At 40.8% G+C, this 21320-nt stretch overlaps 1 protein-coding gene across 4 annotated transcripts in view; it reads left to right on the top strand.

Annotated features, from left to right (window-relative positions):
* Positions 1 to 21320, top strand: part of barr (barren) — a 363219-nt gene that overhangs the window by 200693 nt on the left and 141206 nt on the right. For all 4 annotated transcript variants that reach the window (XM_067101907.1, XM_067101909.1, XM_067101908.1 and 1 more), the window contains exon 8: positions 700 to 894. In XM_067101907.1, the coding sequence (XP_066958008.1) occupies positions 700 to 894 (195 nt within the window). The remainder of the gene's footprint in view (positions 1 to 699; positions 895 to 21320) is intronic.

Genomic DNA, 21320 nt, shown 5'->3' with positions numbered 1-21320 from the left:
TAAACCAGTTATAAGAATTTTTTATGTTAGTTTGTCTTCTGGAGCCCCAGTAGGATCTTAAGGGTGACTCCTTTCAGGACTCACAGCAGCTACCAAAAATAGGTTTTCCTTATGTCAGAACCTGTTTTTATTCCTGTGGTAACATCTGAAGCCTTACATAAATGGGAATTTAAACTAGCAAACAGAAATATTTCAGTAAACAAGAACAAAGAAATAAGGGACAGAAAGGAAAATTAATGAGCAGAATATCTTCCAAGACTGGGAGAATTTATGGCAGGTGTGCTCTGGCTAAGGATATAAAGGAGAGTGACTTAGCATCACTGTGGGCGCTTGGTACCTTGGATGCTTGAATATTGAAGGAGTGTGTAATTGTTGTTGTTCTTTTATGGTGCACCTCTCAGATTGCTGACTACAGAGGAAGGTTATGTAAACTGGTGGGTTTTGTGTTAAAACAAATATTTGGTTTGAAGTAAGATATATTAAAAGAAATAATTGAAATATTACATGATCTATATAGTTTGTGATGATTGTTTATTTCTATAAAGAGGTTCAAAATGTGTGGACGTGAAAGGTTGGTGATTTTATAAAGTTTTGATTGATTAATCCTTTTTGTAGGTTTTCTAGTTCAAAAGAATATAATTTTTCCTAATCATTGTTCCCCTCTTATGTTACATTCTCATATCTTCTTCTTCCTTTCAGATTTAAGAGAAAAGTTCATATGTCCAACATTCTCACAATTTGAATTTACAAAATGGAAAGTGGGTGATCAAGACACTTTTCTTGATAATTCAAGAATGGATCACAATAAACAGGAAAAGGGAAATGATCATAGATTTGATGTTGATGCTGTTCCAGAACCTTTAGATGATGAACCATATGATGAAGAGGCTTTTGGTGAGTGTCTAGTGAATTTTACTTGTAATAAAAATGGTACAGTAAATCAAGCAAAGCAAAAAAATAAATTGCAACTCACATACAGTACATATGCAGGCACTCATTCGTATGCGTTGTGAACTTCTTGCAGTTTTAGTTTCGTATTTTTACTTGTACGATACAGTAATTCATATTCATTCAAGGATATGTAACGTACTGAGAGAGAGAGAGGGTGAACCGAGACATGTTTGCATCAGTAAAATGAATCAGGAAACAGCTCTTTGTTCCTACACAATACACAAACCTTTCGGTCTTTATACAGGCAGTCTCTGTTTACTGGCGGCATCAGTTAATGGTGTTTCGGTGTTACAGTGCTTGGCTAGCAATGCTGTTAACCAGATTTTTGGCACTGGTAAGCGGTTTATTGGCATCAGCAAGCGGTTTATTGGCATCAGTAAGTGGTTTATCGGCGTCGGTAAGTTGTTTATCTGCGTCGGTAAGTTGTTTATCAGGGTTGGTAAGCGGTTCATCGGCGTCAGTAAGCGGTTTATCGGCGGCAATATCAGGTTAGCGCCAATTTTTGGTTAGCAGTGCTCAGCCAGGAATGGAACCCCCTCTGTTAACCGGGGACTGCCTGTAATATGAGTCACCTTCATCGCAGCTGGAGACTGGCCGTTTAACTTTAAACAACTTGGTGGAGTACGTAGTTAACTACCGACTACAGGTGAAAGTCCTTACCCCCAATCAATATACAATGCACTTTGCTTTTGGCCATGGAGAGAGAGAGACGTGTTGCTCTCTCTTATGTACCTGCCGTTCAACTGATTCGTTTGTTTATGTTATGTTTTCATGATACATATTAGTGTGTTGCTCTTTTGCTTATACAGGCAGTCCCCGGTTTACGACGGGGGTTCCGTTTTTCCGCTGCGTGGTAAACCAAAAAATCATTCGAAAATCATCAAAAATCCTAAGAAAACCTTAATTTTAATGTGTTGGGCATATTGAAAACGATGTAAACTGCATTTTTATTGATTTTTTCATAAAAAAAACTCCAAATTTTTATTATTCTGCCATTTTGGAGCCGTATTTCTTCTGTCGGATCGGCGTACGACGCGTCGTAACCCGGGAACATGCATCGTAAACCGGGAAATAATTTCTGATGAATATATTTGAAAAGCGTCGTAACCTCGGAACGTCATAAGCTGGACCCGTCGTAAACCGAGGACTGCCTGTCTGGAAAATAATGTTCTTTTGTGATATAATGCAAATCCAACCCCTTATCCTTATTGTACCCTTGTGTGTTGCGTAATCAGCATTCTGATATAATTGTTCATTCTGATATAATGGAACTCAACAACTTTATTAACCCTGACAGTGGTAAAACTGGTTTTATGTTTCTTGCTTATATCTGGAGATAACGCTCTGATATGCAATTCCATCCCCCTATTTTACCCTTGTGTGTTGCATATTCAGTATTCTAATGTAATTGTTTATTCCATATAAATAACTTACCAATAAATTGCATAGCTATAGTTTCTAACTTGCATGGCAGCCCAGCCTTTATTTTAAAAATCATGGCAGCACTTCGATAGTTTAGTGTAAGTGACAAGCCCTACTGTCTTAACATGAGCAATGGAAATGACTTGGCAGAAAACCTCATTCTGTTTCTGCTGGCTCTCGAGTAAACATCAGGGTTTGCAGCAGCTTTGTTCATTGGTTTTTGGTTGAATAACTGGATTTCAATGAAGTATTATTGCTTATTTTGAGTAGCCTTCAAGCTTTGATAGCTTTCAGGATCAGTTTTCTAGTTTTTGTTGTTATTCTGTCTGATTCAAGTTCATCTAGTTTTCGCTACTGTAGTGAAGGATGCAAAAACAAATTTGCAGTAAGTGTAGGGGGCAGTAATGTAGTAAGGAGAGAACTTGTGCTGAATGCAATGATTGAGTTCCCGAGCGCCTGGCGTCCACTCTCAAGTGCCCAGCGCCAAGTGAGTTTAAGTGGAAGGCACTTAAATCTCACTTAGACAAGTTAGTGGTAGGAAGGATTGGCCTCTAGTGCCGAGAAAAGTACTTCTCTTAGCCTAAAATCTATACCTAAGCCTAGGTTAGAAGATAACCCTGCTATTCTCCCTCCTGACTGCATTTTCTCCTGCTACTAGCCCTCCTACTTGTAATCCACCTGCTCCATTGCTTCCGACCCTTGCTATTGACATTCTCGAGTCTAGGTTTAACAAGAAATTTAACCTAGTAGCGAATACAGTGAAGTGGAGGAGGTGGGTACTCGTCCCTTTGGTTCTCCTAGACGAAAGTCACTGTCTTGCTCCCCTGAACCTGAGAGAAGACATACCGAAAGTCCACTGGAGGTCGATGGGGTTGACCCATGGGTAGCTGCCCCCTCAGTCGAACCTGTTGCACGTTCCCAAGTATCGGCAGACATCCACTTGAAAGGCGTCTTGACAGGAGACAGTGTAATGCAAGTGGAGGAGGTGGCTTCTTGTCCCACTGGTTCTCTTAGACGAAGGTCTCTGTCCTGCTCCCCTGAACCTGGGAGAAGACATGCCAGAAGTCCAAGGGAGGCCGGTGGGGTTTGCCCACGGGTAGCTGTCCCCTCAATCGAACCTGTTGCATGCATATCCCAGGTTTCGACAGACAGCCGCTGGAAAAGCTTCTTGGATGTGCACCAGTTGTCGTCTGACTCTCAGGACTCCAGCCCATACTTGAAGCGCTGCAAGTGCTTTCTAGATTCGTCTCGTCCACTGAAGAAGCACTCTGACAATGCTGGCCACTCTACTCCGATGCCCAGTTAGCAGAGCCGGGCCACAGCCCACAACCTTCTTGCAGCGCATGGGACAGTCCGGAGTATTTCTCTCCTGAGCTTCCTGTTGTTGGGCTCCAGTATTTGGCTCTCAAGCGCCCAACGATCCCTCTCAGGTGCCCATCGTCTTCATCCAAGCACCCATCTCCTCACGAGTGCCCGCTGTCATCTCCCGAGTGCCTGCCGCCAACTCTTTAGTATCAATCTCCTGCTTGGAGCATCAAGTGCCCGTTTCCAACCGTGGGTCTCCTAGCCTATGCAGCTCTCCAGTGTTTTCTGGCGAGCTTTCCTACCCCTTTTTTGGCTCCAGCTAGCCCCGGTCTCACCTACCTCGACCTTCCTGATGAGGAGCCATCCAGATGACAGACCTCGGCTCCCCACAATGGTGCTTTCCTCATCTTCTAGGAAGGCACTCAAGGAGGTTGAAGATTGGTTTTCTGCTAAGAGGGAGCAAGGTAAGGCTTCCTTCGCCTTTCCTCCCTCGCACTTAATCCATAGGAGGTATCTTTCCTACGCCACTGGAGAAGCTCCTTCTTCCCAACGCTGGCCGTTTTCGTTGGCAGAACTTAACCACCTTGTCAAAGACCTCTTTGAGATGTTTGAAGTTTGAAGTTTCTTGGACTGGACGGTAGGAGCGCTAGCCAAGAAGATTGAAGATTGCAATGATTCAGTTGGAGACTTCAACTTGGACTGGCTAGGAGTCCTTTCTTGTGCAGACAAGACCATCAGGGGTAGCTCTCTTGAACTTGCGGCTCTTTTCTCTTTGGGAGTTTTTAAGAAAAGAGATTTATGGTGCTCCCTTTCCACTAAAGGAGTCACTCGGGCCTAGAAGTTGGACCTCCAATAGAAGTCGACTTAGGATCTTCTGGCTTATTCTTCCAAATGCCCCAAGGATTCGCTTGTGTTTGTTCCTAAGATGGTCTCTCCTCTCCAGCAACATCCCTTTCGTGGGAGTGATCCCAAGTCCAGTCCAGAACCCTCTCCAATGTCCACTTCTTGGCCAGAACTCTCTAGAGGAGCTCAAGTACTTGCCCAAGAAATGAGGAAGAAGTCCTCCGTGCACAAGTGGGAGCCAGTCTTCTCGAGTTTTGGGAGAGGTGGGGTATCAGAGGGACAGAACAATGGATTGTCAAGGTTCTGAGGAAGGGCTACTCCATTCTGTTCATGGAGAGCCCCTTTTAGTCCCTTCTCCCATCATTTTGACAGCCTACTCAAGAGGCTCGGAAAAACATTCGGCCCTCTTGGAGGAGGCCTCCTCTCTCCTTTGAAAGAGGGCCGTAGAAGAAGTCAAGGACATAAACTCAGAGGGCTTCTACTACTGTTTGTTTGTGGTCCCCAAATTATCAGGGTTTGGAGACCAGTCTTCAACGTAAGCGCCCTCAGTCTCTTCATCCGGAAGACAACCTTCCAGATGGAGACGAACCAGTCAGTCCTTTCATCTAGTCACCAGGGCAACTGGATGAGAAACTTTTAACCTGTGGCTCGACTCAGAGAGAGGGAGAGAACCCAGTGTGTGTGTGTGAGGTTATTCCCACCTTCCCATTCTAGCACGGGAATGGTGCAAGGGTCTCGATACAGTGATAAATTTGTGGTAGAAGTCGAAGAAGAGAACCAAATTGTCATCATTGTCTTCGCTTCATCTACTTGTGTGCTATCTCTTCTAGGTGCTCTCACACATCTTTGGACTTGGAAACTATGCCGAGGGTCTCACGAGACCTTGCAACAAGGGAGCACCCGGTGTGCAGGTTTTTTCAGATACAACACGTTGAAGAGATAACCTGGATCACCTGCACTAGTTCCAAGAAATCTTTTTCCCAGACTGGCATGCACCTCTGCCTGTGTTTGTTCGGACAGTTGGGTAGAGGAAGCAACTGAAGATTGATCTAGTCATGAGTCAGGAGCTCCAGGTGTGCAAGTCTCAAACAGGACTCCTGTCACTGTGGATACTCAGGTTTCCTTGAAACATTGAGTTACCTTTACCAGTATCATGGCAAAACCTCCACGGACTGGTATAATCCTTCCTCTGCTTGAGTTTCCTCAGACTCTTGAGTAGAGAGAGCAATTGATGTCTGGTCTAGTTGTGAATTGGGAGCTCCAGGTGCTCGAGTCTCAAACAGGACTTGTGGCACCGTGGGTACTTGGGTTTCCTTGAGACCCCAAGTTACCTTTACTGGTATCGTGTAGATATCTCCATGGACTGGTATAGTCCTCCTTTTGTTCAGGTTTCTTTGGACATTCGGGTAGAGAAAGCAATTGACATTTGATCTAATGGTGACTCGGGAGCTTCAGGTGTGTGAATCTAGCGGGACTTGCGACACCTTGGGTACTTGAGTTTCTTCTAAACCCAAAGCTACCCTTTACCAGTGCCATGGAACACTCCGAGGGCTGGTATAGAGCCCACCTCTGCTAGAGATTCCTTGAATTCTCGGGTAGTGGAAGTTACTGATGCATTATGGATTCGTGATTCAGGAGCATCAGGTGTGCAGTCTTCCAAGGAGACCTGCTTCACCCAGGTTACTTGGGTTTCTAAGTTCTTCTTTGGAGGAGTGGTAGAGCTTTCGACTGGCATGCTGTTGGCCCAGCGTTCGACTCTCCGAGCCACCAAAGAAGAATTAGAGGAATTTATTTCTGGTGATAGAAATTCATTTCTCGTCATAATGTGGTTCGGATTCCACAATAAGCTGTAGGTCCCGTTGCTAAGTAACCAGTAGGTTCTTAGCCACGTAAAAATAAGTCTAATCCTTCGGGCCAGCCCTAGGAGAGCTGTTAACCAGCTCAGTGGTCTGGTTAAACTAAGATATACTTAACTTAACTTACAAACCCCGAGTTACCCTTGCCGGTATCAGGGAGTTCCACAGACTGGTGTAGGCTCCTCTACAGCCAACGAATCTCCATGACACCGATATAGAGAGAGTGCACATTATGCAAGTGCTGCCTCACCCCCTGCCAGTAGTCTCTTGAGTAAGTGGCCAGGGTCCCGTACCGGTGCAGCCAACTTGCTAGTCTGCGCACCTGGAGAAGCTACCAAAGAGTTCCCCATACAATCTTCTTCGTGTGAAGAGGCCAAGGTCTCGGAGAAGACTGGGGCATGTCTTAAAGACAGCCCGAGAGTGTGCAATCTCTCTCTGGGTCAGCCCTCACCCGCGTTCGTGCAGACGAGCTGCTCACATGGGGATAGCTTCCACTCTTGTTTGCATGAATCCATTCACTCCCTTTGGCATAGTTCTCTCCCATGTTAGCTGGAGCGGGTTCGCTCTCCTATACCCGTGCAGTCGTTGTTCTGACAATCACTCACAGCCTTTCTCTCCTGTCGTGGCTTCGACTTCTAGTATATACGGGAGCCCCTCTCAATGAGAGAGTGTCTGAGGTTCTGTGAAGGCCTCTCTTTTGCCAAGGATAGTCCAAGGGTACGGCGACCTGAAAGGAGAGGTACTTTTCCTGAGGACACAGTCATCCCTGATCAACAGAGGACCTACACAAAGATTGTGTGGCTGGTCGCTCAGCTCAGTGATCTTGGGGAAGAGACCATGAATGACTTCAAAGAAGACCATATAGCATGTCGTCAGGTTAGCTGAGTCCATGCCTGTGTGTGAACGATCGCTCTTCCCATGACAGCCCTCATTCACGCTTGCAAGAACGGACTGGCTCACCCAGGGATAGCTACGGTTACATTTGGTCTCCCAGACCTCTATGGCGTCTTCAACATGAATTGATGACCGCGCCCTACCTCTTCCTGTGTCTCTTCGAACATGTGGGTAGAGGGCACACGTGATGATCATCCTGGATGTGATTCAGGGGCTTTGAGTGCTCGAATCTCCAAGCAGGATCAAGCCTTTTCGGATACTCAGGTTTCGCCGAAACCTTGATTACCCGAAACCAGCACTGAAGACACTGCTTCCCAGTCTGGTTCAGGCACAGAATGGGAGGTGTCAAATCGTGCAGGTGCTTCTGCTCCCCCTACTGCTACTGCTCCAAGTACTCAGCCAGGGCCCCGATCAGGTACTCCTGATTCGAGGGTCCGAGCACTCGGAGAAGCACCGAGGAGGTCCCTGCACTGTCTTCTCTCCAGGAGGCCACAACCTCAAAGATGACTGGAGCATGTCGAGAGGACAGCCCAAGTTCATGCCTGAGGGTGCACAACTGCTCTCCTCTGGCCAGTTTTCGGTCACATTCGCATGATCGACCCCCCTCGCCTGACATAAGCCTTTGCGTACGTTCACATGATCCTCTGCTCTCTCCTTGGGACAGCGCCTTGCCACATTTGCGTGATCGAAGGCACTCTCCTAGACCCTTGCAGCAATCACCACCGCGGTTTGGCAATCGTCCATGGCTTTCCTATGCTGCTGGTACCTCCGACAAGACTGGAAGAGTGCTCAATCCCTCTCTCTTATCCCTTCAACCTCCTGGGGTTATGCCAGGAGGCGAGAGTCAGATATGGAGGGCTCTGAGTTTGAGAGGCCTGTTCTCACACTGGAGCAGAACACATCAAGTATCCTGACGTGCTGGTGTTAAAAAAAAAAGTATATCTTAGTTTAACCAGACCACTGAGCTGATTAACAGCTCTCCTAGGGCTGGCCCGAAGGATTAGATTTATTTTTACGTGGCTAAGAACCAATTGGTTACCTAGCAACGGGACCTACAGCTTATTGTGGAATCCGAACCACATTGTAGCGAGAAATGAATTTCTATCACCAGAAACAAATTCCTCTTGTTCTTCACTGGCCGCTCGGAGATTCGAACTCACGACCAACAGAGTGGTAGTTGAGAACGGAAGCCGCTCACCCAGTGGGGAACTACGTGCTGGTGTTATCAGTCCCATGTCAGCAGACTTGGAGAGGAGTTCAGTTGCTCCTGCCTAAGAACAACTAGCTCGACGGTGACAAGTTGTCCCCGTTCACATATCACCTGAGGAGTGGCTTCACCTTTGTTCCCTTCATTGGAGAGCACAGGAGTTATATCTCTGATAAGGGACACTATTCCTTTGCATTCCTCCTGGGGAGGAAGGAAATCGGGGACTAGCCTAGTGGCTAGGTGACAGGAACCTCGCTGGAGTGTGTCTTCATACTCCTCCTCCCGTGCCTCTGTTCTCAAAAGCATCAATTGAGGAAAGAGGCGTGCACCTGGATAATTTGCTGCTTTCAGGTGAACGGAACCAGAATGGCAAACACCTCCACATCAATATCATGAAACTCAAGACAGCTTCCTTAGCTCTTCGAGAGGCTCGGGGTCTTGGTAAGCTACTCGATGGTACAGATGAGTGTCAGTACCCCCCCCCCTTCACCCCAAGAGTAACTTCTGTCAACAAACAAGTTGGGGTGGGGGGGGACTGGTTTCCACTCAACTCTACATGTTGATGGTCCAAGTGTGCAAGGGCTGCTACATACCCGACAGAGCTGTTAGCCAGGTACATTCCAGGGAATCGGAATGTCTGGCAAGTAAGCTCATCAGTGTCAGGTGACATGGATTTGGCCCCCCACACCCAGACATTACACAAGATTTCCCAATCTTTGGAGCCTCCCAATGATAGAACAGCACAACAGAAGCTGTAGGTATACTGTCCCATCGTGCCACTTCCATGGTCGATGGCAGAAACATCTCCCAAAACTCATGGAAAATTCTTGAAGCCTCAGAAGAGGCAAGGGATCTCTCATTTGCTATTTCTTGTCTACGGACACAGGAACCGTGGTACGGAGCTCTTCAGAACCCCGTGCCGTGAAAGCAACAGAGACACAGGTGTCCGTGGACACCTATACCTCTGACACCGGTCCCCGGAAGTCAGCTTCCCCAGGCCAGTGAAGAATCTTCCACTGACACAGGGGGCTCCTTGGATTCCCGTGTATCGGGAGCAACTGTTGTACAAGGTTCCACGGAGCCCTGTACCACAGGATTCATAGGCACACACATTCCATGGATACACGTGTCACTGGAGGTGCACAGTTCTCCACAGACACCTGTGTCGCCAGAGGTGCACGGGGCTCCAATCAGACCCCCGTGTCACCAATTTCGGCCTTGGGAATCTTTTACCTGGGTAGGTTAATGTTCTTCCACTACTGCACAGACCCACAGACTTGCGTTACACCAATAGAAGTCCCCTGGTCTACAGACCCAGCCCCAACTTAATGAGAGAGAGTGAAGGTCTGATGTTCAGGGATGGCCTTAACTCCCCCTGCATGTTCCTGCATTGGAACGATGCCAGGATCCCATACAGGTGATGTGACCTACAGGTAAGCTCACCTGGAGAAGGAGGTCTCCCGCTTAGTCTCCTTGTTTTTAGAGGCCTTAGCCTCTAGGAAGACTAGGGCCCTGAAAGAGATGAGGTTCTATAGCTCGAGTTTGTCCAGGAACTCGTAGCATTACTTTCGAGTCGTATTCAGTCTCATCTAGGAATTGGTTGGTAGTATTTATACAAAATACTACAGTGTCCAGTTTGATTGCTAGAGTTACTATCTTCAGAGGACTGGACATCTAAGGCCTGAGCATTGATGACTTTATATAGTACTGGCTCAACTAATTAAGAAGTGCTCAAGAACATGATTTTTTTCTAGCCTCGTGAGGTTATTGAACGAGCATACTCTTATGTCCAACTTGTGGCCAGGAGTTCATTCTGAGTACCTCAAGAGGATAGGGGCATTGGTCCGTCCCTTGCACTCCCGAAGAACCTGTCTGTTTTACAGGTATTATGACAGACAGTAGCATAGGCTGCCTACTTTCATGTCTTTCTACCTAAAGGACATGGCCCACAGGCACTGGGACTCCTTTTCCGTGGGTCCTGTGGTGGCCACTCAACAAGTAGTGTGGCTCGCCCAGCTCCCATAGTGGACAGTCTACATCATGCTTAAGGTGTTTGGTGGCAAAGAGTGAATGGGAGTTGGGGACTGGCTCCCTCCCATCTCTCTTTTATCTCCTTTCTCGTGCAGAGAGAGTCAAGTAGCCATCCGTCACATGCTGGTCGGGCGTGTCATGCAGGTGAGCCTACATAACTTAGCTCCTGTCTATAATCCTAGATAGATTAATAGATTCAAGTCCTCTCCTCTCTTTAGCAAGGGGAGAGGGCTGACGGTAATACAAACCCAGTGGGTATCTCTAGTTTCATTGTCTCCGACACTGGGTTCATCTGAACCTTTTTCAAAGCAATGTGGCTACTCACACTCATTATTTAAAAAGGTCCAGAAGTCTGACCGTTGAACATACAGTTATTCACACTTCTGTTCAAGACGTCAGAGGCTGGTCTCCTTCCTTTGTTCTTACATGACCAGAAAGGAAACCCAGGTGAGACGAACAACCAGTTAGTTAAGAAGCTTACTCAGAATCCTCCCACCAAGAAGTAAGTCTTCCTGTTATAAAGACTGTGAGGTTTGTATATTATATAGGAACAAATTACAAATTTTAAAAGTAATTTGTGTTTTTCCTGTCTATACAAATCTGAGGTCTTTATAGTTATATGCCCACCTCATGCCACCCCTCATTCTGCTCCCAGGACCAAAAGGCAAAGTGCAGTGTATACTGACTGGTGGGTGGGGTTCCCACCAGTAGTCTGTAGTTACTGTAACTACGCACTCCACCACCTTGTTTAAAGTTAATCGGCCGGTCTCCAGCTGAGCTAAAGTAATTCCTATTATAAAGACCTCAGGTTTGTGTAGTTGGGAAAAATACAAATTATTTTTAAAATTTGTAATTTTGTGATTTTTGAAGGATTTTACCTTAACCCTTAAACACCGACTGGACGTATCGTACGTCGACTAAAATTGTCTAGTGGACATACTGTACGTCGACTACAAAAAATTTCAACCTTCGGTCAAATTTGACTTGACCGAAATGGTCGAAAAACGCAATTGTAAGCTAAAACTCTTACATTCTAGTAATATTCAATCATTTACCTTCATTTTGCAACAAATTGGAAGTCTCTAGCACAATATTTCAATATATGGTGAATTTTTGAAAAAAACTTTTTCCTTACGTCCACGCAGTAACTCGGCCGAAAATTTCAGAAATTCTTTCATCATTTTGTCATAATTTTTGCACCATTTTATATTAGCCGTTACATAAAGTTTTATATATGAAAATGTGCACAAGTTCATGTAAAATACAACGAAAAACAACCCATGGTTGTAGCTTTTATCAGTTTGGAAATATTTTCATATAAATCACGGTAAGTGCCAAAATTTCAACCTATGGTCAACTTTGACTCAACCGAAATGGTCGAAAAACACAATTGTAAGCTAAAACTCTTACATTCTAGTAATATTCAATCATTTACCTTCATTTTGCAACAAATTAGAAGTCTCTAGCACAATATTTTGATTTATGGTGAATTTAAAAAAAAAACTTTTTCGTTATGTCCGCGCGCGGTAACTCGGCCGAAAATCTCAGAAATTCTTTCGTCACTTTGTCGTAATGTTTGCACCGTTTTATATTAGTCGTTACATAAAGTTTTATATATGAAAATGTGCACAATTTCATGTAGAATACAACAAAAAATAACTCATGGTTGTAGCTTTATCAGTTTTGAAATATTTTCATGTAAATCACAGTGCCAAAATTTCAACCTTCGGTCAACTTTGACTCAACCGAAATGGTAAAAAAACGCAATTGTAAGCTAAAACGCTTATGTTCTAGTAATATTCAATCATTTACCTTCATTTTGCAACAAACGGAAGTCTCTAGCACAATATTTCGATTTATGATGAATTTTTGAATAAAACTTTATCCTTATGTCTGCGCAGTAACTCTGCCAAAAATATCAGAAATTCTTTCGTCACTTTGTCGTAATGTTTGCACCGTTTTTCTAATAGCCGTTACATAGTTTCATATATGAAAATGTGCGCAATTTCATGTAGAATACAACAAAAAATAACTCATTGTTGTAGCTTTTATCAGTTTTGAAATATTTTCATATAAATCATGATAAATTGAAAAAATTCTACCTTCGGTCAACTTTAACTCGACCGAAATGGTCGAAAACTGCAATTGTAAGCTAAAACACTTACAGTTTAGTAATATTCAATCAATTACCTTCATTTTGCAACAAACAGGAAGTCTCTAGCACAATATTTCGATTTATGGTGAATTTAAAAAAAAAAAACTTTTTTTATGTCCCTGCATTACGATGTCATGCATCATTTTGTGATAATATTTTCTCTGTGTTGCTTTGATCATTTTACAATTTGTTATATACCAAAATCATCGCAATTTAGTGTACAATACAAAGAAAAAAATAACTCATTAGCTTTAACCATTGTGCTCACAGCGCGATTTGTATACAATTATATATGAAATTTTTGTGGTGTCATATATTTCAATATTTATATATGATAATGATATTTTTTTCATTTCTGATGGTTGCATACTAAACTTCAGGCAATGACAAAAAAAGGAGCCAAAAATTAACTCTTAATCTTGAAAACTAAGCATGCTGTGATTTTTTGAAAAAAAACTTTTTTTTCCGCTTCTGCGCTAACTCCCGAACGCCGCCGGCATACGGTAGACAGTTTTGTAAATAGAGGCTCGGTGTTCAAGGGTTAACATAATATATGTTAGTTTACTTTTGTATGTATACCCATTTTATGTGCAACATTGAAAATAACTCCATTAATAAATTTGTTTCTTTTTGTGACTAAAAAATTATTTTCCTAATTCTTTCATAGTGGGCTCAATCAGCTGATTCTGGAAAGGAAAACATTACAAATGTGTTTACATTATTAATAATATTTGAAAATTAGTAAATCATTGTAACGTACATACGTATACACGCACTCATTCGTATGCGTCATGAACTGTTGGAGTTTTAGTTTCGTATCTTTATTTTTATGATACAGTAATTCATATTTCATTAACCCTTAAATGCCTACTGGGCGTATCATACGTCGACTAAAATTGTCTGTTGGGTGCCAAGTGGACGTACCGTACGTCAACTACAAAAAATTTCAACCTTCGGTCAACTTTGACTCGACCGAAATGGTCGAAAAACGCAATTGTAAGCTAAAACTCTTACATTCTAGTAATATTCAATCATGTACCTTCATTTTGCAACAAATTGGAAGTATCTAGCACAATATTTCGATTTATGGTGAATTTTTGAAAAAAACTTTTTCTTACGCCTGTGCGGTAACTCGGCCGAAAATTTCAGTAATTCTTTTGTCATTTTGTTGCAATTTTTACACTGTTTTATATTAGCCGTTACATAAAGTTTTATATATGAAAATGTGTGCAATGTCATGTAAAATACAGCAAAATACAACCCATGGTTGTAGCTTTTATCAGTTTAGAAATATAATCCATGATAACTGCCAAAATTTCAACCTTCGGTCAACTTTGACTCGAGCGAAATGGTAAAAAAACGCAATTGTAAGCTAAAACTCTTACATTCTAGTAATATCCAATCATTTACCTTCATTTTGCAACCAATTGGAAGTCTCTAGCACAGTATTTCGATTTATGGTGAATTTTTGAAAAAAACTTTTTCCTTCGTCCGCGCCAGAAATTCTTTAAATCACGTTGTCGTAATGTTTGCACCGTTTTATATTAGTCGTTACATAAAGTTTTATATATGGAAATGTGCGCAATTTCATGTAGAATACAACAGAAAATAACTCATGGTTGTAGCTATTATAAGTTTTGAAATATTTTCATATAAATCACGATAACTGCCAAAATTTCAACCTTCGGTCAACTTTAACTCGACCGAAATGGTAAAAAAACGCAATTATAAGCTAAAACTCTTACATTCTAGTAATATTCAATCATTTACCTTCATTTTGCAACAAACTGGAAGTCTCTAGCACAATATTTCGATTTATGGTGAATTTCTGAAAAAAAAACTTTTTCCTTACGCTCTGCGGCGCGTAACTCGGCGAACATCTCAGAAATTCTTTCGTCATGTTGTAGTAATGTTTGCATCGTTTACATTAGTCGTTACATAAACTTTTATATATGAAAATGTGCGCAATTTCATGTAGAATATAACAGAAAATAGCTCATGGTTGTAGCTTTTATCAGTTTTGAAATATTTTCACATAAATCACAATAACTGCCAAAATTTCAACCTTCGGTCAACTTTAACTCGACCGAAATGGTCGAAAAACGCAATTGTAAGCTAAAACTCTTACATTCTAGTAATATTCAATCATTTTCCTTCATTTTGCAATAAATTGGAAGTCTCTAGCGCAATATTTCGATTTATGGTGAATTTTTGAAAAAAACATTTTCCTTACGTCCGCTGCGTAACTCTGCGAACATCTCAGAAATTCTTTCACACGTTGTCGTAATGTATACACCGTTTTATATTAGTCGTTACATAAACTTTTATATATGAAAATGTATGCAATTTCATGTACAATACAACAGAAAATAACTCATGGTTGTAGCTCTTATCAGTTTTGAAATATTTTCATATAAATCTCGATAAATAGAAAAAATTCAATTTTCGGTCAACTTTAACTCGACCAAAATGGTCGAAAACTGCAATTGTAAGCTAAAACACTTACAGTCTAGTAATATTCAATCAATTAGCTTCATTTTTCAACAAACGGGAAGTCTCTAGCACAATATTTCGATTTATGGTGAATTTTTGAAAAAAATATTTTTTTACGTCCGCGCCTTACGAATTCATGCATCATTTTGTGATAATATTTTCTCTGTGTTGCTTTGATCGTTTTACAATTTGTTATATGCCAAAATCATCGCAATTTAGTATACAAAACAAAACAAAAAATAACCCGTTAGCTTTAACCGTTTTGCTCACAGCGCGATTTGTATAAAATTATATATGAAAAATTTTTTTTGCGCTGTCATATATTTCAATATTTATATATGATAATGATATTTTTTTTCATTTCTGATGGTTGCATACTAAACTTCAGGCAATGACAAAAAAAAGGAGCCAAAAATGAATTGTTAATCTTAAAAACTAAGCGTGCTGTGATTTTTTGAAAAAAACTTTTTTTCCGCTTTGGCACTAACTCCCGAACGCCGCCGGCATATGGGAGATGTTTTTGTAAATAGAGGCTCGGCGTTTAAGGGTTAAAGGATCTGCACAGTACTGAGAGAGAGAGAGAACTCAGGTATGCTTACATCGGAAAAATAAATCAGAAAACAGCTGTTTTGTGATTTTGAGTTATTTTTCTTTTTAAGAAAAAAAATGCATTTTACTGATAGTTTGCTGTGCTTGCATTAATATTATTTGAAAATTAGTAAATCATTTTTTATCATAAAAAATGTATTGAGTCGTGAAAACAACATTAAAATGCAGTAATTAGCAAACACTGTATTGCTCTATGAAAAAATCCGTGAATTAGTGAATTTTCAGTGAATAATTTGGAGGTATGTGCCACAGAAAAACCTGCGATTAACTGAAGGCGTTAATGCTGATCCACAATCTAGTGGGGACCCACTGTATCTATTTCCAAGGCTATTGGGAGGATTGTCTTATTCTTTTTACAACTCTGTTGTAAAGTAACACAAAAAGTTAAGTACATATCGTTTAAAGTAGTCCTGCTCAACCATCAGTAGCTGTTTTTGACAGCATCCCATCATTGTCTCCTTAACCCCTAAATGTTACAGGCCACCGCCTAAGATGTCTTGAATCAGGAGAATAGAAAATTCTTATCACTGTCTTTGAAGTCTTCCCTCTAGGGTCTTGCCCCTAAAACCTTTTTCACATGTAAGTTCCCTGTAGGATTTCCCAAACCACTCCTGAGTTGTGCTTTAGTAAGTGATCTGGCTGGCATTCTAAAAAAAAAAAAAAAAATTGTTCAAATAGGGTGTGTGGATCCTCAGAAGTCTGTGTACAGTTTCAGAAGTGTTAAGCAAAGCTTCAAGAAGAGGCTGTGATATTGATGGTTCTCAGGGAAGGATACTTGGTACCTTTTGTTATACAGGCAGTTCCCAGGTTATGATGCACCCAACATACGTCAATCCAATCTTACGACGCTATTCATAATAAATCTGATTCTGACGTATAATGGTGACCCGAAGTTATGACATGATGTCGGTGTAAGTATGGGTGCTGATGGCGTAGGTATGGGATGCAATTTGGTACTACTATTTGTTATTGTTGTTTGGTGCAGTGTAGGAATACAACGTAAGCGAGGAAGACCGCGTCGGTACTCTGTAGAGCACCATTGTGATACATTGTTCTCGCGATAGCCTGTGCTTTCATTAGGTTAGCATATAGTGTTTTAAATTTTTTTTGCCCTTTATTATAACTCCCAAGTGTAAGGTTGATTCCTCTGATGGCAGTCTGTTAAAGAAAAGGAAAGCCATCATGATGGAAGTGAAATTAGACATAGTGAAATGTTCAGAAAAGGGAGAAACCGCCACCAACATCGGTCGTTTGCTTGGGCTTAGTTGTTCAACAGTCACTACCATTATAAAGGATAAGGAACATATTCTTGAACATGTGAATGGAGCTGCTTTTATGAAAGTCACCATTATAACTAAGCAGTGTAGTCTCATTGTTGAGATGGAAAGATTCTTGTTGATCTGACTTGAAGACCAGAGTCATCATTGTATTCCAGTGAGGCTTATGGTGATTCAAGAAGAGGCTAAAAGGTTATATGAGGCATTGAAAAGTGGAAAAGGGGAAGGGAGTGAAAGTGAACAGTTTATGGCAAGTAAAGGTTGGTTTAGTCGACTAGTTTTAAGGTTCTCACTAATTTGCATAATCTTAAGGTGCAAGGTAAAGCTGTTTGTGCTGATGAGGAAACAGCAAAAAGTTTTCCTAGTGGGTTGGCAGAAGTAATTAGGGAGGAGGGGTTACATACCCAAGCAAGTGTTTAATGTGGATGAGACAGGTTTATTTTGGAAGCATATCCCTATTCATATGTACATCTCAAAGGAGGAGAAGTCAGCACCAGGCCATAAAGTCAGTAAGAAGAGGCAGACTTTACTTCTTGGGGGTAATTCTTATTGGCGACTTTAACTTCTTGGGGGTAATTCTATTGGCGACTTTAAGCTTAAGCCCTTGTTAGTATATTTGGCTGAGAAGCCAAGGGCACTCAAGGGGATTTTCACGAGTCATCTCCGTATCATTTGGAAGTCTAATAAGAAGACTAGGGTTACACTTCATATCTTTGAAGACTGGGTTAATATATCACTTTGTGCCAGCAGTGGAACGATATTGTGCTTCGAAGGGTCTGCTCTGTAAGGATTTACCTGTGCTGGATAATGCCCCTGGACACCTTTCACATTTGAATGACATGCATCCTAATGTGAAGGTAGTTTACCTTCCTGCAAACTCTACATCCATTTTGCAACCAATAGACTAGGGTGTCTTTGCCTCTGTCTGAAGGACGTTTAACAATGCCTTCAAGGCCATTGAAAGAAACAAGGACTTGACTCTCAAGGACTTTTGGAAGTCCTACAACATCTGTGAAGGTGTGAAGAACATTGCAGAAGCTTTTGGCGAGGTAAAGCAGACCAGTATGAATGGGGCCTGGAAGAAACTGTGTCCGCAGTTTGTGAATGACTTTCAGGTCTTTGAGGAGACACTTGAAAGTGTCACCAAAAAAATTGTTGGAATAAATAAGGAGCTAAATTTGGAGGTGGTTGCTGATTATGTCACAAGCTGCTGGAATCCCATGGAGAGGAGTTATCTGAAGAGGACTTCATTCAGCTGGAGAAGCAGATCAAGGAGGAGGAAGAGGCACCAGTCTCAGAGCCCAGATTATTAAGAGTAAAGAGCTTGTCAAAAGTGTTTCCCTGGTAGAGGAGGATGAGGACCCCAGCATTGAAAGATACACCAAGATAATTAAAGGGGTCATAGATTGGCTCAGTTTTACAGGGACACATTGGTGAAGAAGAAAAAAAAGAACCGTCCAGCCTAGCCTTGAATGTTGTTAAAGAAGCAATCTCCAGCACCATCTACCACTCCAGACACAGTGACCCCAGTACTCTCTCCTAACCCAGACTGCCCAGCACTTGTATCTACAGCTCCATCTGCAACTTTGCATCACTCGACTCCCCTGCATATATATTTGCAGCACCTTCTGCAGGTTCTCCTCCTGCATCTCCAGCTCCCTCATCCCTATAAACCTGTTTCTGCATCCTTCAATATGCCCCTTCCAGTGTGCAAACCAGCCACAGGATTCATGGTGAGGAATTCTTCACTTTTTATATATATATATATATATATATATATATATATATATATATATATAATATTGTTTGTTAAGAACCAATTTAACCCTTTAACGCCAAGCCCTATTTACAAAAACGTCTCCCGTATGCCGGCAGCGTTAAAGTGAGTTAGCGCTGAAGAGGAAAAAAGTTTTTTCAAAAAAATCACAGCACGCTTAGTTTTTAAGATTAAGAGTTCATTTTTGGCTCATTTTTTTGTCATTGCCTGAAGTTTAGTATGCAACCATCAGAAATGAAAAAAAATATCATTATCATATATAAATATTGGAATATATAACAGCAAAAAAAAAAAACTCGTATATAATTGTATACAAATCGCGCTGTAAGCAAAACGGTTAAAGCTAATGACTTAATTTTTTCTAGTTGTATTGTACACTAAATTGCGATGATTTTGGTATATAACAAATTTTAAAACGACCAAAGCAACACAGAGAAAATATTATCACAAAATGATGCATGAATTAAATAACGCAGCTGATGTAAAGATTTTTTTTTTTTTTTTTTTTTTTTTCTTCTTCTTTCTTCAAAATTCACCATAAATCGGAATATTGTGCTAGAGACTTCCCGTTTGTTGAAAAATGAAGCTAATTGATTGAATATTATTAGACTGTAAGTGTTTTAGCTTACAATTGCAGTTTTCGACCATTTCGGTCGAGTTGAAGTTGACCGAAAGTCGAATTTTTTCTATTTATCATGATTTATATGAAAATATTTCAAAACTGATAAAAGCTACAACCATGAGTTATTTTTTGTTGTATTGTAAATGAAATTGCACACATTTTCATATATAAAACTTTCTGTAACGACTAATATAAAACGGTACAAATACTACGACAACGAGACAAAAGAATTTCTGAGATGTTCGGCCGAGTTACCGCGCAGACGTAAGGAAAATGTTTTTTTAAAAATTCACCATAAATCGAAATATTGTGCTAGAGACTTCCAATTTATTGCAAAATGAAGGTAAACGATTGAATATTACTAGAATGTAAGAGTTTTAGCTTACAATTGCGTTTTTTTACCATTTCGGTCGAGTTAAAGTTGACTGAAGGTTGAAAGTTTGGCAGTTATCGTGATTTATGTGAAAATATTTCAAAACTGATAAAAGCTACAACCATGAGCTAATTTCTGTTGTATTCTACATGAAATTGCACACATTTTCATATATAAAAGTTTATGTAACGACTAATGTAAAACGATGCAAACATTACGACAACATGACGAAAGAATTTCTGAGATGTTCGGCGAGTTACCGCGTGCAGACGTAAGGAAAAAATTTTTTTTTTTTTCAGAAATTCACCACAAATTGAAATATTGTGCTAGAGACTTCTAGTTTGTTGCAAAATGAAGGAACATGATTGAATATTACTAGAATGTAAGAATTTGAGCTTATAATTGCGTTTTTTGACCATTTCGGTCGAGTTAAAGTTGACCGAAGCTTGAAATTTTGGCAGTTATCGTGATTTATATGAAAATATTTCAAAACTGATAAAAGCTACAACCATGAGTTATTTTCTGTTGTATTCTACATGAAATTGCGCACATTTCCATATATAAAACTTTATGTAACGACTAATATAAAACGGTGCAAACATTACGACAACGTGATGAAAGAATTTCTGGCGCGGACGTAAGGAAAAAGTTTTTCAAAATTCACCATAAATCGAAATATTGTGCTAGAGACTTCCAATTGGTTGCAAAATGAAGGTAAATGATTGAATATTACTAGAATGTAAGAGTTTTAGCTTACAATTGCGTTTTTGACCATTTCGGTTGAGTCAAAGTTGACCGAAGGTTGAAATTTTGGCAGTTATCATGATTTATATGAAAATATTTCAAAACTGATAAAAGCTACAACCATGAGTTATTTTCTGTTGTATTGTACATGAAATTGCACACATTTTCATATATAAAACTTTATGTAACGGCTAATATAGAACAGTGCAAAAATTACGACAAAATGACTAAAGAATTTCTGAAATTTTCGGCGAGTTACCGCTCGGGCGTAAGAAAAAGTTTTTCAAAAATTCACCATAAATCGAAATATTGTGCTAGAGACTTCCAATTTGTTGCAAAATGAAGGTACATGATTGAATATTACTAGAATGTAAGAGTTTTAGCTTACAATTGCGTTTTTCGACCATTTCAGTCGAGTCAAAGTTGACCGAAGGTTGAAATTTTTTGTAGTCGACGTTTGCTACGTCCACTCGGCATTCAACAGACAATTTTAGTCGACGTTTGCTACGTCCAACAGGCGTTTAAGGGTTAATTTAGTGTGAATTTGACCAAAAGTGAAAAAAATTCTTTCAGCTGATGCTGAAGAAGCTGGCAGGGAACTTATTTCTTGCATGGTTTTAAGTATTTGCGGATTTTAGCTATTTGCGGGGGGTTGCGGTACGCATCCCCTCAAATACTGGGGGTTTACTGTATAACTCATGATTTAAATTTTGAAGAGGTTTTCAATCTTTTGTTCTGGAAGTTTCAAATCTTCCTATCAT

This window comes from Macrobrachium rosenbergii, chromosome 58 (assembly GCF_040412425.1).
Source record: "Macrobrachium rosenbergii isolate ZJJX-2024 chromosome 58, ASM4041242v1, whole genome shotgun sequence".
NCBI lineage: Eukaryota > Metazoa > Arthropoda > Malacostraca > Decapoda > Palaemonidae > Macrobrachium > Macrobrachium rosenbergii.
Note: the sequence above shows the minus strand (reverse complement) of the source record. Positions and strands in the feature narration are given on the sequence as shown.